Here is a 16,347-nt window from a genome sequence, read left to right as displayed (position 1 = left end):
GGTGGCTTTGCATTCTCCTGGACCCTTCCTTAGCACTGGATAGGCACAAGGGGAGATTTCATGACTGCATTAGTCTCTGCAAATACTTTAGATCTGCCTGTTACAGTTAGATGGGAGCAAATCAGGGGCAGATATGCCCTAGGCTTTGCCAACTACAGCTCTGGCCACCTCCCTCCACTCACACCTGCAGAGGAAAGGGGGTGTGTGATCAGCAGGAGGCAGAGGGCTTAAAAAATGCTGGTGGCTACAAGGACAGGGGTGGTTGTTGCAGGGAGATGTCTCACAACGTATTTTCCTAAAGTTCTGCATAGTTTCATTGACTGAGAAAGCCCAGAGTAGCTTTCTGTACTAAACAATACTTACTTGCCCATTGACTTGCAAGATCCTTGTATTAAATAGACTACAGATTGTTTCTTTGGTGTCATCTAATGATTTTTTTTCCTCTGCTTCTTTCAGCTCCAAGGCTCCTTGAAGAGGAAGTTGGTGGTAAATCTGTCACCTGTCAACAACAAGAGGCCCAATGGTGTTTCAGACAGCTCTTTCCTTGACATTAAAAGGATAAGAGTGGGTGATAATATCTCAGTGGGACAAGGTGGACAGCATGTTAACAATTGCCAGAGCCAGTCAATGTCAGGAACTATGTCTGTGGGGCAAGGACCTCAAAGAAAGGCCAGCAGCCTAGCAAACAATACACATGCTAGTGGGAATGGCATGTTTAATATGACTTTGAAAGAGGTAAAGAAAGAACCAGGAGAAACAATGTCCTGCAGCAAACACTTAGATGGCCAGACGTCCCATGAGAACATGTTCCCTAACAGATATGGGGAAGACTCGTGGGAACAAATGATGGATCTGGAGCTTCAGGAACTATTTAATGAACTGACTAACATATCAGTGCCACCAATGAGTGATCTTGAGCTAGAGAATATGATAAATGCCACGATAAAACAAGATGAGCCATTCAACATTGACCTTGGGCAGCAGAGCCAGAGGGGCCCTGCAAGATCTCTGCAGATGGATAAGATGGTGATAAAGAGTGAATATGCACCAGGCATGAATCAGGCTCCCGTGGGCTCCCCACAGATGAGGCCTTCTTCTACAGGTCCAGCCTTCACTATGGCCACTGCTGCCATGTCCACCTCTTCACCCATCCCTTCGGTGCCTCAGAGTCAAACACAGGTATCGCAGGTTTCTTCTGCATCCAGTCGGCCATTGCCTAACTGGCAGGAGGTGTCTCATGCACAGCAGCTCAAGCAGATCGCAGCCAACCGGCAGCAGCATGCCTTGATTCAGCAGCAGCAGCAGCAGCAGAACCAGACGGCTAACTGGTCCACCTTGTCTCCATCAGGACCTTCCCCTGGACCCTTTGTGCAAGAGAAAATCCCCAGTCCTTCTTTTCGCCAGCAGCAGTTCAGCCCACAAAGCTCAGCAATGCTTGGGGTACCAGTGAATGGAAACCAGTCGAAAGGGATGAACAACTATGTTTATAAACCAACCACTCCCCAGAGCAATCCCATGGACATAATCATGCAACAGAAGCCTCAGGACCTCAACAGAAACTTTATCAATAGCGCTCAGCCACCACTAGAGCAGCATCATGGCAACACAAAGCCTTTGTTTCACTTTAACTCAGAGCAAACAAACCAGCAGATGCCTTCAGTTTTGGGTTCCCAAAACAAGCCTGCCCTTCTGCACTACACACAGCAGGCACAGGGTTCAGCCCCCATGCAACAGCCACAGCAACAGCAGCAACAACAGCCACAACCGCAGCCTGCTCAGCCTCTCCTGAACCAGTCTCTTCAAAGGCCACCTAACGTACCCCTAGCAATGCAGCAAAAAATGATGCTTCAGAAAATGCAGCAAAGCCAGCAAATCTCAGGTTTGCAGTATCCGGTCTCTCAGCAGCATAGACAGGTAAGGCAAATTCCCCCTCTTACAGAATCATTCTGGTCTGAGTAGTAAAAAGGCTTTTCCAGCCTGGTCTCATTCCTCCAGGAGATGTGTACTGGTAGCAGATAATGACCATCTCAGCACATACTTCAGGAGAGCTGGTGATGACATGTTTAGCACCTATTCAGGTGTAGCATGGATGCACATTTATAAGAATTTCAAGAAAGACATGTTGATAACACTTTTTTCTTAATGCAATGAAGTGAATATGTCACTGATATACATTATGTAGATACTTGTCAGAAAGGTGAGATAGTAGGGCAGATCCAAGCTTATTTTGGATCCTTGTCTAACTATTCTAGCTTACAAAAATTTTGAATGGCAAAATTTCAACAAATTCCTACATTATCTTAGATAATGAATTTTACAATGTTAATTTTTATGCCATCATTTTCCTCAGGGAGGCAGGGTTAGGAAATTCTGGTTTTAGATATATTTTGACTGACGTGACAAAAATACTGTTTGCACATTTGTTATCTGTTTGGCAAAGGAAAACTAAGACTTATCTGTGAGCTTTGTAAACACCCATCACACTTCCGGGAATATTCTGTGGATAAAATACTTGCTTAGATATGAAGGTGAAGGTTGCTACAGATATGTCTACAATTATATACCACATGGCCAGCTCCCACAGTGTTATTATGAGACAGTGTTCTGACACTATTGATCACTGTAGCTCAGCTATGCTTTGTCAAGTCACTGTGCACCAGGATCCCAAGTTTCAGACTTGCCAATCAAAGTTTGAATATGTAACCTCACTGTACCCAGAAAATGGAAACCAGGTGCAAAGCAAGTAAAATGTACTTGACCTTGGGACTTTTAAGCCACTCTGGAGAGTTTTGGTGGGACTTGGGCTCAACACGTTTGAAGGTATGGAATGGAAATATAGGTGTGGAGATGATTTGTGGATGTGAAAAACAGCTATAAGAAACTACCGAAAAGTGAAAGCCTAAGTCTTCCATAAAGTCCCAGAGAAGCAGCATTGTGAATGAGTCATTCAGAACTGGAGTTTCTTCACCAAACTGTTTGAGTGAACAGTCTGGTGTTTTAAAAAAAGTAAAGTAAATGGGGTTGTATGCATGGACACCTTATCAGAACTGGAGTTTCTTCACCAAACTGTTTGAGTGAACAGTCTGGTGTTTTAAAAAAAGTAAAGTAAATGGGTTGTATGCATGGACACCTTACTCCTTTTAACTCTTTTAAATTCCCTGACCAACTAACCGTGACTTTTTCCAAGACAATCCCTTAGCAAGAGGTACCAGGTGAAACATTTAGGCAGCTTTGGGTGGGTAGACATTGCATTGTTGGGAGATGATGGAGAACGAGTGTTGGCAGGAAGCAAGCACCTTTTGCTGCTTTACAGGAGGTCTATGCTGGCTGTTCCTCTCCTTCTTGGACCACTGTATGCTCTCTTCTTAGGCACATTTCCCCGTTCTCTTAATAGACTGGCAGGCAGATGAAATTTAACAGTTCCTTCATTTAGCCATGATGAAGCTTCCAGCAATCTGTCATCACAGGGGAGACAGGCAGGACTTTTGCAAACACTACTATTTTTCTGAAAAAAATATACAAGGTCACATGCTGGAAAGGAACTGCTTGAGGCAATGTTAGCTCCTTGCTCTGTGTCCTCTTGGGCTGCTGCTCAGGGAGGCAAGCCAACAAGATGGCACTTGGCAATATGGCCATAGTAGTACTTGCAAGGTTTATCATGAGTGTAGCAGAATCTCTCACCTGTGCAGCCACAAGATCTTTTGGCTTAGGAAAGTTTCCCTAAATGGACTTTGCTGAGTGTCAAACTTTAGAACACCAGGGAAGGAGTTTTGCCTATCATGATAGAATTCTGCAAGTAGCTTTCCGAAGTCTCTTCACTTGACCACTTTCCCACAGTTTTGTCTGAAGAACATGGCTACCTGACCCACAGCACAGCTGAGAAACTTAGAACCTTTGCAGCTTCTAAGGCAGTAATCTGTAGGCACAGATTACTGGATTTTTGAATGTTGTTGTTTCTATGCTCTATAGATCTAACTGAATTTTTTTAGAGATCCTTAGCAGTTATTCCAAAGTTCTGCTGAAATTCAGAAAATCAGGTGGGTCTCTCTCAGTAGAGTGTTCTGTAGCTGGTAGAATGATACTTAGAAATCCTATTGGTCTGTAAACTGCAGAGTTTTGGAAAGGTATGTTCACCTAGCAGTATTTATGAGTTCTGTGGACTCCTTTGGTGCCTTCCTGCGCAGCTGCAAGAGCCCACCAACCTCTTGGTCAGGGCCTACTTGCCCCATAGGTCTAGCCTGAATTAAATCAGAGTGGTAGGAGACATCACTAGTATTATCTTCCAATAAAGACGACAAAGATCAAAACAACCTCATGGGTGAGCTGACACTGATTTTAGTAATGGGGATATCACCTTATTTAGTCTGTGCAGTCTTCTATCCTGGAGGATCATCTCCCACCTCTCAGGATTCCTACACATCATTAGCAGTAATGCATGATTAATTACCAGCATTTACTAATTAACTTCATGATTAATATTTATTTTACTCATGCCCTATTCCTTCATGAGGAATCAAGGTTTGATTCTGCTTGGTATCATTCAATTCCACCTCAGATCATTATAACTGTGGACTATAAGGAACACCTCCGTACCGGCTGGAATGTTTTGTAGCTGGACATGTGAGCTCACATTCATAAAGGGCTGCTATGACATTGCCATCAGATAACACTGACTGGAACACTAATTCACATTTTTAGCTGAACCAGCTCACCCTCTGGTTTTTTACTCCCCAAGCTTTAAGATCCCCAAAAAGCATTTGAACTTGACTTTATCAGTCCAAGCTTGCTAACTGGAAATGTAAGGCTTATAATTTCTCTGCTTGTCACATTTACTTTGTGTCAAATCGGAGCAAACTTATAGTGGGATTTGCTAATTAGATGTCTTTTGCCTCCAGGGAAAAGTCATAAAAATGATGGAAATCATCTTGATTTCCTGGAAGGTTGATCTGAATGAAGGTTTTGTTTGCTTCTCTGTTTTATTCTCCATTGTTGTGGGAAAGATTCACCTTTCCATCATCTATCAGGATGCAGAGTCATGAAAAAACTCTTAGAAACTCAACACTCCCTTTGCCTAGGCAATAATTATAAGCTGCAAATTCTGGACAGGTTTAATGAGGTTTGCAATATTTATACAGAACCTGGGCTGATGTGGGGAAAATCTGTAACTAGGCTTGGGTAGAATTTTGAGTTCTAACTTTCCTCTTGTGAAGAAATGTAGTCCAGTCAGTGAAAGATGCTTCTGAAGACATAAGTTTTTTGAATAAAAAACTTGATGATTTTAACTAGTCCAAGAAATTCCACACGTATTTTCAAAGTTTTTGATCAGCCATAAGACTTGTTTGATAAGATCCACCAGTCTTCTGTGAAGAAGTTAAACAACAATTAAAAAAAAGTAAAAGCCTGTATCTACTAAATAAAGTATTATTCATCCCCTTCTGGTTTTGACCTAAAGACAAATTAAACTCAAAGGTTTCAAGCTGACTTTTTCTTCAAATTTTTTATTTAACCTTATTCCCTCAAGGAAGGGGAGGAAAGAAGGCTGAGCTCATGAGAACGAGAACCCTAATGGAGGGAGGCTGCACTATCTGCTACATGTGGGCATCTGCCCTATCTGTTCTTGGCTTTGTGGGCAAGGATAACAGGTGATCATGAGAGCTTCAGCCTCCCCTACATGAACAACCGGGGTCCTTATTTTTAAGGCTCTTGGAGGCATTGGTATTGTCTATGTAGTTACAACATATTGTCTATGTAGTTATGTAGTTGGGCAATGGAGCACTGGAACAGGCTGCCCAGGGAGGTTGTAGAGTCTCCTTTTCTAGAGACATTCAAAACTCTCCTGGACGCTTTCCTGTGTGATCTCATTTAGGTTCCTGCTCTGGCAGGGGGATTGGACTAGATGATCTTTGGAGGTCCCTTCCAATCCCTAACATTCTGTGATTCTGTGATTCTGTGAACCCACAACAGTGTTTTCTTGAGCTCAAGGCCTTGTTCCTTTATAATCACTTTGAGGATGGGAACATCTTCTCCTTTTTTCTTTTCTCCTTTTTTTTTTTTGTAAAAGAACCCAGGAATGTGGTGTCATGAGTTGCAGTTTGGGGCTTTTTTTGCCCTTACTTACCCTGGTTGGGGCATACCTTAGATCATTTTCTTCATCGGGTCTTAACAGGTTCCTTTTAAATCCAAACCTTCCTACTGAATACTGAGCAATCCCTTCTCCGGTACATGCTCCAACCATGAGTGTCCCATACATGCTTCTTGCCTCATGCTCACCCACAGCAAGGCTTTGTGTTTTGCAGCATGTGGCCAATGATCTCTCAGGTGCTCCATGACCCATGGACACAGCATGGCTGCATCTGGCTGGAGAATGGCAACGGTGCAGCACTGCACCGAGGGATGTGCCACCAGTGAGGAGCTTGTGCTCAGAGGACCTCCAGATGCTGAGGTGACCTCCCCTTGCAAGCCCCCTCCATCACACCAGCTCTTCAAATGTTCAGAAAATCAGTGCTTAGCTGGTATATGTGCACTGCTCTTAAATATCTTCAAGGGAGAGAGATGGTATTTCAACTAACCTGGCAGCTTTGCAAAGGTGCTGAGGCAGATTCTCCTCTCATTTCCTCCAGTGTAAACCCAGGGCAATTTAGTTTGTTTTCAGGAGAGCATAATTGGACTTACAGCAGCATAGTAAGCAGCAGGATATGGTCTCCTACCTTTTTTTTTTTTTTTTTAAGCATGGGCACCATAAGGATTTAGTAAGAAATGTATGTTAAACTGTCAGATTGTTAGAGTGCTATGTGAGGAAGAAGCACCAGGAGAAAAAGATCTAATGGCTTTTTTGAAAGGGCAGATAGAAAAACTCTTGTTATCATTCAATGCTGAGCGCTAACTTGCACCTCTAATTTAGCCTCCAAAACTTCTGAAAGAAAATGTGGCTTCTTTGGATGGTTCATATCAAAACAATATTTTCGTAGACTTTTGTGTTTACCATTAAAGAGGAAAAAAAAAAAAAAAAAAAAAGCACATTTTGGTGAAGCAGCCTCTCTGTTTTTAAGTGTGAAGGAATTATTTTGCAAATATTTGTGAAATGAAGAGAGAAAACCTAGAGTGGCTTGTGGTAATTGGTACAAACCAGGACTTAAATTTGACTTAGATCATAAATAACAACGATTCCAGGCTTTTGGAATCTGCAATAATAGAAACTGTTCCATAGTGTAAGAAAATAACAATGTGACCTTTCTTTCAGTGCTTGCTATAAAAATAATATTTGGATGACAGCTTTTCTTGATAGCTCCATTTTGGTCGCATTCCTTCATGCAAGGGCTTCTGAAGTAAATATTCTGGATAAAAACTTGAGTATGTCCCAATAACCACCATCGATTGCAGGGTCACAGCTGATTTATGAACACGAAACCAGAGGGAAAATATCCTAAGTTCCTGTATTGCCATGGTGGACAGTTGTCTTGGTAGTGCCTTAGATCATTCATGCTCAGTTTGCTGAATAAAATATGTAGACAATCACACTGTGGATGGTCAGTCCCTGAGGACATTGTAATTCAAAGGCTCAGAGACACTGCCAGTTCCATAAGGTTTCTTGAACTCTTTGCATGAAGTATTTACACTGGCAGATTAGTAGAATATTAGTCACTTAGGTCAAATGCTGCTGAGTTTGGGGATTTGGGACATAGCTGAGATAGTCCCTGTTGTCTCATTTGGACTGCGTTTTTGAAGGTACTTCCATAAAGATACCAATAAAAACCATCATTGCACTTGTCTGGATGAGTTCTTTGCTAATTTCTGCACACTTGAGGTCTTCTTTATTATTTATTATCGTTGTGAAAGTGCCCGGGAGGTCCACTAATAGGGCAAAATGTCATTCTGTGAAGAACTGTATAAACTCAGATTAAAAATGACCCCTGTCTCAAAACGACAGTGTTGATCTGACTTCTGTAAGAAACGAATAAAAGATGAGTTTTACAGAAGGAATTTGAAGGATATCAGCTTCTACCCACCTGCGTGTCTAGAGGTGTTGAGCTGAGGACTTCAGTGATCCCAGAGGCACTTCATGAGCCAGTCAGTTGTCTTGGCCATGGGGCAGAAAAATGCTGTTGGAAACGGGAGGCACAGTAAGGGTGCTAGCTGCTTCAGTCCTCTGATTTTATTCCACTGCCACCTGGAAGGCATGGGCTAGGGTAGGGAAGCAGAGGAACAGCCAAGGTGCCTGGTGTGTACGTAAGAGAAGGTGATGGTGGCTGCAAGGAGGAAAGGGCAGGTGAGAAGATCCACAGTGCTGGTGGCTGAGATTGCAGTTTAAAGGCCTGGTGTGGTGGGGTAAAGTAGGGAACCATCACCAAAGACAGATCATGAGTTTATGTTTACTAGATTAACTGGAAAGATGGTGGAACAGGACAAGACTGGGATAAGAAACTGTGAAGATGCAATACTGACCAGGAGGAAAGGGGCCAGGGATGTTTCAGGTCTGTTCTCTGCTACTAAGCAAGTTAGTCTGTCTTAACCTGTAATCTCATCAATAAAGCTGGGATATCCATAAGGGCTTCTTACCTGGTTGAAGTGAGGATTTCAGCTATTGCTGTGTGTGCACCTCAGGCCAGAGTCAAGCCCTGAGTCAACTTCCTGCAGGGATTTTGGAAAGGCAGCCTGGAAAAACAATATAATTCCTCAGCCATTTGGACCTGGCATGGTGAAAAACCCTTTCCTGTAAGTTTTTGCTTGTTTGTAGGCAATTTATGAATACCTCAAGAAGTCAAGGAACAAAAAAAATTTTAACAAGCTCCAGCTCCCCATTTCTCTCCATAGAGTCTTCCTATTATTTTAATTCTCCAAAGTCCTCAACAGCAAGTCTCAGTAATTTTTTTCTCTAGGAGTTCAAAATGAAGGAATATTTTAATGGCAAATATTTGTTCCTCCACTCAGCCACGTTTACTGCTGGTGCATTTATGGTGGAGACCTGCCCCAGGCCACAGATGACTATCATTAAGGCGGTAACAGACCTAGTAATGTTCCTTTAATGTGAGTTTTCACGGGTGAATTTACCACTTGTATGTGATGCTGATCCAGAAAATCGGCCAGATGCTCCAACAGAACTATTCCAGAACCATCTGCCTGCTTCATTTGCTGCATGCCTGTTTCTGGTAATGTACACACACAGTGTAAGAGACAGCTTTTGCCCTGAAGAATTTCTAATCTAAATAAGCCAGCCAGCCAAACCTTGAGAGGAAGGAAATGTTACTGTATATTTTATATATTATTATATATTTTGGGAAAGAGAGAAGGAAGATGTCATCCAAAGCTATTATCCTCTGGAGTTGTTGGATAAGGCCGTAAGTAACACATCCACCATCACAGAGAAATCCTCTGACAGAGTATGAACTAGACCCAGTGTCAGTCTCAGAGACACTGTCCTTGTGTCCCAAGATAGTGCCTGAACCTATCAACCCCCACTGCTCATCTCAACCTGACTGCCCTCTGCCCTTGGTCTGAGAGTCTTCTCTATAGACCCAACATCCACAGCTCTGAGTCTTCACAGCCTGCACGGTCCTCCAGAGGAGAGCTCTGGAGCACTGAAAACAGTGTTTGATGCTTCTTTTTCCCTCTGTAACTGTAGATTGATGGCAAACAGCCCACAGAGGTGCACCCAGCTGCTTGCCAACTTTCCAAGGGGCCTTTGAGACAACCGTGCATGAGTGGACATGCCCTGGCTGTGCCTGAAATTCTGCTTGCCACCTCATGCATGGGAAAGGAGTGAGGTCTTGAGGGGAGCCTCACACCATGTTGAACAGGCCAACCATGTTGAGTTTGTGTCATCTATTCAAAAAGTGTCCTCACTTCTCTGTCCCCTCTGACAAGGCTCTGTTTTGTCAAGCCTCAGCTTGACAAAATTGGAATTCAGAGAGGGGCTGAGTGCCTGAAGGGGTTGGTCTCTCTGAAAAGCCAAGTCTCTTTCAGTCTTTTAATAATAATACTTAGCCTTGACATAGCTGTGAAAACATGAGTTGAATGATTTTCCAGTTTCATAGGAAAAGGTGAGGATTTATGTGAGATCCACATCATATTGTGATTCAGTAGAAAACACAGAAAGCAGGCAAAAGGGGAAAAATTCATCCCTCTTCTTCGTACCAGTTATCTGTATTTAATGTTAACCCCCTAACCTTCCCCTGTAACCAAGTAGGAAGGCGCAGCTCAGAGGGCCTAAGCCAGACACATACATGGGGCATGACCTTGCTGCAGAAGACTTTCAGCATCCATGAGCCCATCTGTACTGCTCTACCTGAACACAGACAGAAGCTACAGTGCCTTGAATTGTGTTTCAATATGTCAAAGGAAGAGAAAGACAGGGGGCTTTAGACACTCTCGGGTGGGGTTTCACAGGATTACAGACATGATCTAAAGACTAGGAGCTTCAGAAAGGGTCAAGGAATCCTGCCCTCCCCCAGCCCCAAGTCCACTCCTTCTTCTAGCACCAACTCTGGCACTTGTCTGAGCTCTCAAAAAACTGGCAGAAAACTATCCCTTTTCTCTCTCTGTTGGTTTTCTGCTCTTTTAGTGACTTCCTTGAGCTTGTGGGGTCAGACAAAGCCAACACTGGCACAAGGTAAGTGGCAGGAGTGCATAGCTGGAGGCAAGAAGCAGAGATGGGATTGCTCCTGCCAACAGCAGCAAGTTGTTAAACTCATCTCAGGTGGCTGATGCTGGGGAACCTCAGCTTTAAGGGTGGCAGGAGAGGGAGTGGAAGGCAGACAACTGACTGCAGGAGGGAGTCTGGGTGTGGAAGAACAGGAACTGAGGGCAGGAGAGAGGGAGCAGAAGGTTTGGTGCAAGGAAAATAAACAGCTAGGTGGGACTGGATCTAGAGTAGGACAAATACTATGGGGTAGACAGAGACTGGGAGAGGAGGTGATGAAGGAGTAGAGTGCAGCAAAGATGAAGGTCTGAGGGTAAGAAGAAGCCTGGAGCACAGTAATACAGAGTGCTAATTGGGTTTGGATGAGGGGGTATGAGGGAGAAGGATTGGGAGTTCAGGAGGAGGGAGCTGAGCATGAGTCTGGGTGCAGGCAGAGGGAGCAAATAGCGAGGGAGGGAACATGGCAGAACGGGAGCTACCCATGCACGGGGGACAAACACCTATGGTCCACGCAGAGGGGAGAGTGGAAGATTGGTAACACTTAAAATCTAACGATTTCTATATCCTGTGCCAGGAATAAGTGCAAGGGCATAAGGGGCTTGTTGTCCAGTAGTTCCGAAAGTGTCTGCAGGACAGGGCAGGAAATGCAGCTTTCCAGACCTGCCTTACTCTGAGCCTTTCAAATGGCCAGTTAAAAGGACACGCTACATGTTTCAGTCTGTGCTATTCATCCTGCTGATCTCCATCAGTCAGGGAGACAGAATCACCAGTATATTTGTCTCACTGGAAAAAAATTTAATACCTCTCGTTCTCTGGTTTTCTTCCTTCAATGGACCCTACAGCTCTTCTACCATCGCCGGCTGCTAGTGTAGCCATTGAATACCAACATAGAATAGAATAGAATAGAATAGAATAGAATAGAATAGAATAGAATAGAATAGAATAGAGAAAAAAAGGAAAGGAAAGGAAAGGAAAGGAAAGGAAAGGAAAGGAAAGGAAAGGAAAGGAAAGGAAAGGAAAGGAAAGAAAAGAAAAGAAAAGAAAAGAAAAGAAAAGAAAAGAAAAGAAAAGAAAAGAAAAGAAAAGAAAAGAAAAGAAAAGAAAAGAAAAGAAAAGAAAAGAAAAGAAAAGAAAAGAAAAGAAAAGAAAAGAAAAGAAAAGAAAAGAAAAGAAAATACGAGAAAGATGAGAAAAGAAAAGACGAGAAGAAAAGAAAAGAAAAGAAAAGAAAAGAAAAGAAAAGAAAAGAAAAGAAAAGAAAAGAAAAGAAAAGAAAAGAAAAGAAAAGAGAAAAGAAAAGAAAGAGAATAGAGTAGTTCAGTTGGAAGGGACCTACAACGATCATCCAGTCCAATTACCTGACCACGTTAGGGCTGACCAAAAGTTAAAGCATGTTATTAAGGGCATTATCCAAATGTCTCCTAAACACTGACAGGCTTGGGGCATCGACCACCTCTCTAGGGAACCTGTTCCAGTGTTTGAAGTTTTTTCCTGCTGTGCAAAATATGCACATGAGGAAGATGGATGGAGATGTCCTTTCAGGCCTTCATAAGGATCTGTGTAGTCCACCTTGGCTGAAAAGTTCCCCCTGATTGACTGATACCAAAATACTTACAGTGACCAAGGTGTGAAAAGGAAGATGGTATTTGGGTGGAGCCAGTTCTGTAACCTGTAAGAGGAAGAGAGACTCTGAGGGCTTTCCATAATTCTGTGAAGATGGGTTAGATGAACTCTCACAGTCTTTTCCTTTTCCAGTCCTTTCTATAATTTGCAGTGGTTGCCACAGCCTAGCTCCAAGTGAGTGATGAATGTCTAAAGGATTTAGTGCTTTGGTTCTGGTTAGAAGAGCATCCAACTTTATCCATTGCAGAACTAGATTTCTCCAAATGACTGTAAACTGCAATCCCAGCTACAGCAGGCTTTGCTGGGGTGATTCCAGTCTTGTCTGGTTTCAGCTAGAATGGAAAAAAGAGAAAAGAATGGCTTTTTTATTCCTACTGGAACTGGTAAAAGACATGGGAAGGCATAGGGATTAGCAGAAGTATTGGGAACTTCACAGCCTAAGTACAAAACAAAGTGGGAGGAGGGAGGACGGGAGTGAGTTCTGGCTATCCATCCTTAATCCAAAGCTGTCTGTTCCTTCCCAGGCTATACTTCACTGTCATACACTTGCAAATTCACTCCAGGAATGAAAACAGACTAACTTTAAGCTTGTTCCCAAAGCTGCAAATTTGTCCCTGCTGGGTGTTAATTTAACTGCTTCCAGGGCACCAGGATGTCTACTAGTGTTCGCTTTTCTTTCTTTCTTTCTTTTTTTTTCTTCGCACATCTGGTGTTGTGAAAACTTCCAAGGCTCCACACAGAACAGTGATGAACTGACCACTTTTAACCCTTTCTGCAGCATGCCAAGTATGAACCAGCCTGTGTCTCTCTAGTGTTGTCTCCCTATAGCAGAGGCCATGGGCCTTGTTAGGCATGAGATCCACAAGCTCTAAAGTGGATCTTAAACAAACATTTTATAGGCTGAGAATTGAGCCTTTCTTCAGCTCCATCACCCTCTGTTTTTTTCCTGTGAACAAACCTGGCTAAAGAGTAATAACTGGACTTCCAGCAGGAAGAAACAGGTTTGGGGCAGGGAAGATTTTTTTCCAAAATATTTCTTTTTTTCCTTTTGCTTTTATCTGATGTTGCCACTTCCCAGCAGGGAGGACGTTCAGTGGAGTAGTTTTGCTCACATTATGGCAAGCAATGGCCTTTTCCTGTTGGTTTTTGATTGTTACATTTGTTCTTTAATGGCTGCGATAACTGTTTATCAGCTGCATCGGCTGAACCAGACCAAATTCAAAACAATTTGGGTGCCTCATTTCCAGTAATAGCTGTTGTACTTCACCTGACTTTTATCCACTTTGTTTTCTTTCTGTCAAACAATTGGTTTGCTTGACCAACTCACTTGTCTCATTAACATATTCCAACCAATAACATATAGACTGGCTTTTTTTGTCTTTGGCCAGGATTTCCTAAACAAAGCCACAGGGACCTGAAATCCAAATTCCTCTTCCATTTTGGCCTGTTGTGCAATGCCAGCCTTACGGCACAAGGAAAGTGCCAAGTCTTCCTTTGCTGACTTCCTCTCAGACCTATCATTACTTTTAATCTCACAACCCTTCTTTCATACTTCAATCCCAAGAGTTGTCCCTTCTCAGCCCTGGTTCCTCTTCAGCACCCAACTCTGGGGAGCTGAAGCACCATGGAGAAACATCTCACAGCCACGTGGGCTGCTGACACAGTGAGAAAGCAGCAGTATCCATCACACTGATACAGGAGACCCAAACATGCCACAGTCTTTGATTTTGGTTTCTTCTCTTCTTCATGGAGGTTTTTCACTGCTGAGTTTTATTTTTAAAAGAAGTAAATAACATCCACAAATTACCGGCCTCTGGTAAACATAAATCTACTTCATGGGCTAAGTACAGCTGTGTTGTCAAAATCTTGTTTCATATTCAAAGTGCTATCAAGGGCAGCCTTTTTCAGAGGCAGCACTTCTCTGTGGGCTGGGCTCCAGGGCCCTGAGAAGCATTGGAGTTCTTCTAAAAAGTTTTCCGTAGCCATATATAGATATATATATAGACACTGCATTAAAAAAAAAAAAAAATCTTCAAATTTTTAATCCTCCTAAAGTACTTTTTGGAGAGTTGGACTCACTACCTAGAAATATTAATGAAATTTGGTTTATGGAGATATAATCATTCATCTCTCTAGTAAGACTGAGCTTTTAAAAGCTGCAGAGTCGGACTTAGGTGTCCACAGCCAAATTATTTATGCAGATCTAGGGAATGTCAGTCCAAAAAACATATAGGTTTAACATATCCATCCCTGTTTTTCTTCTGACAAGTTTTCCAACCAGTGCACTGAGTAACCACCTTTGAAATTGGCCATAAGTAAATTTAGGCTGGAAATTAGCAGCACATTCCCAGCAACTGGAGAAATTGTTTGGCTCTCCTGAGGAGAGTGCTGGTGGCCAAAAACCAAACTGCTTTTAAGATAAAATTTAGGATAAACTTTGGATTATATGTGATAGCAAGGCACTCAGTTTAAAAATGGGATCCCTTTCTACTCCTTTGCTTTCATACAAAATAGTCCTGTGGCTGTTGCCTCATGTGGCCCTTTCTTTGAAGGAACCAAGTGTGGAGCTGTGTAGCCCACTACTAAGCAAAGTGGAGTAGATGGGACACCAAACAGACTTACACACATTTAATTGTAGCATTCGTTGAAATATATGATCTACTTTTGTTATGAGCTTTGAGGATCTTTTTCCTCTCTTCCTCTCAAAGAATCCAGAGCAAATCGAATGCCAGACAGTTGGTACAGTAATTGTATATAAATTTGCACATGAATCATTAATTAAAGTCAAGCTGTGGAAAAAATTAAAAAGGCTAAAGACCTTTGGACATTTGTGTGAAGATCACTGCACTTGATACCAGGGAACATAGGAATGTTTGGGCTGTTTACTCAAACGGGCACAATGTTAATGAATCATTTTAATCACCTTCATTATATTCTTTCAAATAGAGGAGACTACTATGCAAAACCAAACCTGACAAAAACAACATACTAATTAGATAACTTTGTCTTGATATTTGTATTTGAGCCTATGGGTCTGGACAACATAGCACGTTACTCTCGGGGCAAGAAGCAAGCAAATGGCTGCTGCCCCATGTCCTCTCAAACAATGTTTTCAAGGTGCTTCTTGGTCTCTTGCATTCCCCAAGATAAATATTGGGGATAGTTTTTATTGTGTTTTTCCTAATTTTTTCTTACATCTCTGGTCTTTTTGTGGCAACAAAACAATGCAGGAGCTGGAATTGTGCTATAAATGTTAGTGAAAAAAAAAATACGTAGAATGCCCAGATTTTGTGTTATTTTAGCCACACAAATGCTACAAGCAAAAACTAAATCAAATTAAATCCATGCACAAATATCAATAGGAACACAGAGACAGTAGTGATAGCAGAAATAATGAAATTATGTAATATATGCTAATTGTTTCCTACACAGTGATTCATCCATAAGGCTTCTGTGAAGTGAGTAGCTATTAACTGTTCTGTGAAGGTTAAAAATTGAATTGGTGAGATCGACACTTTTTTCTAACACAGCTGGTGAAGTTAAAGCATTAGAAATACACGTGGTGCATCTAAACAGGTGTCTTGATACAAAGTGACTGACTCAAAGAGGGATTTAGTGGATCAGTACTTGCGAAAACAGGCCATCTATTTAGATGCATAAGTATGGCTTTAACTTTAGTCTCCAAAATAGGGTTAGATTCAGAATTAGCATAAGTTTTGCAGTTTTTATAAATTTTTCAAATTAAAGTTTTTTGACCAAGCACTTCTCCATCAAAAATTTAAGTAGGCAAAGATTCCTACAAATGTCAATGAGTATTTTCAGGAAACTTCATTTTAAAGATTTAGAGGTGTCACCAACTAAGTGGTCAGAATTTAATTTCATTAAAATTTAAATATATGTAGCTTAAACAAGTTAAAAAATTCAGAGGTTTACATTCCATCTGAGGGAGGCTGTATGTGTTGATACTCATGTGTGATCAAAATGAACTCATGTATGTTAGAGTAGCATCTTAACACTTCATAAAATGGTAAATAGATGCAAGGTAATATCTCCACTTTCAAATGTACCTCACAGGGGAAATTGATTTC

The 16,347-nt window shown here is 42.0% G+C and overlaps 1 protein-coding gene across 1 annotated transcript; it reads left to right on the top strand.

Annotated features, from left to right (window-relative positions):
* Positions 1–60: 60 nt before the first annotated feature.
* On the top strand, positions 61–1,914 carry LOC104519860 (mastermind-like protein 2; the record flags this gene model as incomplete). The annotated part of the gene is made up of 2 exons (XM_010170369.1): positions 61–78; positions 457–1,914. Coding segments are annotated over exons 1-2 (1,476 nt in total), but the record flags the coding sequence as incomplete, so codon positions are not given.
* Positions 1,915–16,347: the final 14,433 nt, after the last annotated feature.

This window comes from Antrostomus carolinensis, unplaced genomic scaffold (genome assembly GCF_000700745.2).
Source record: "Antrostomus carolinensis isolate BGI_N321 unplaced genomic scaffold, ASM70074v2 scaffold51456, whole genome shotgun sequence".
Classification (NCBI taxonomy): domain Eukaryota; kingdom Metazoa; phylum Chordata; class Aves; order Caprimulgiformes; family Caprimulgidae; genus Antrostomus; species Antrostomus carolinensis.
The sequence above is the reverse complement of the archived record's forward strand: the minus strand, read 5'-3'. Positions and strand labels throughout refer to the sequence as shown.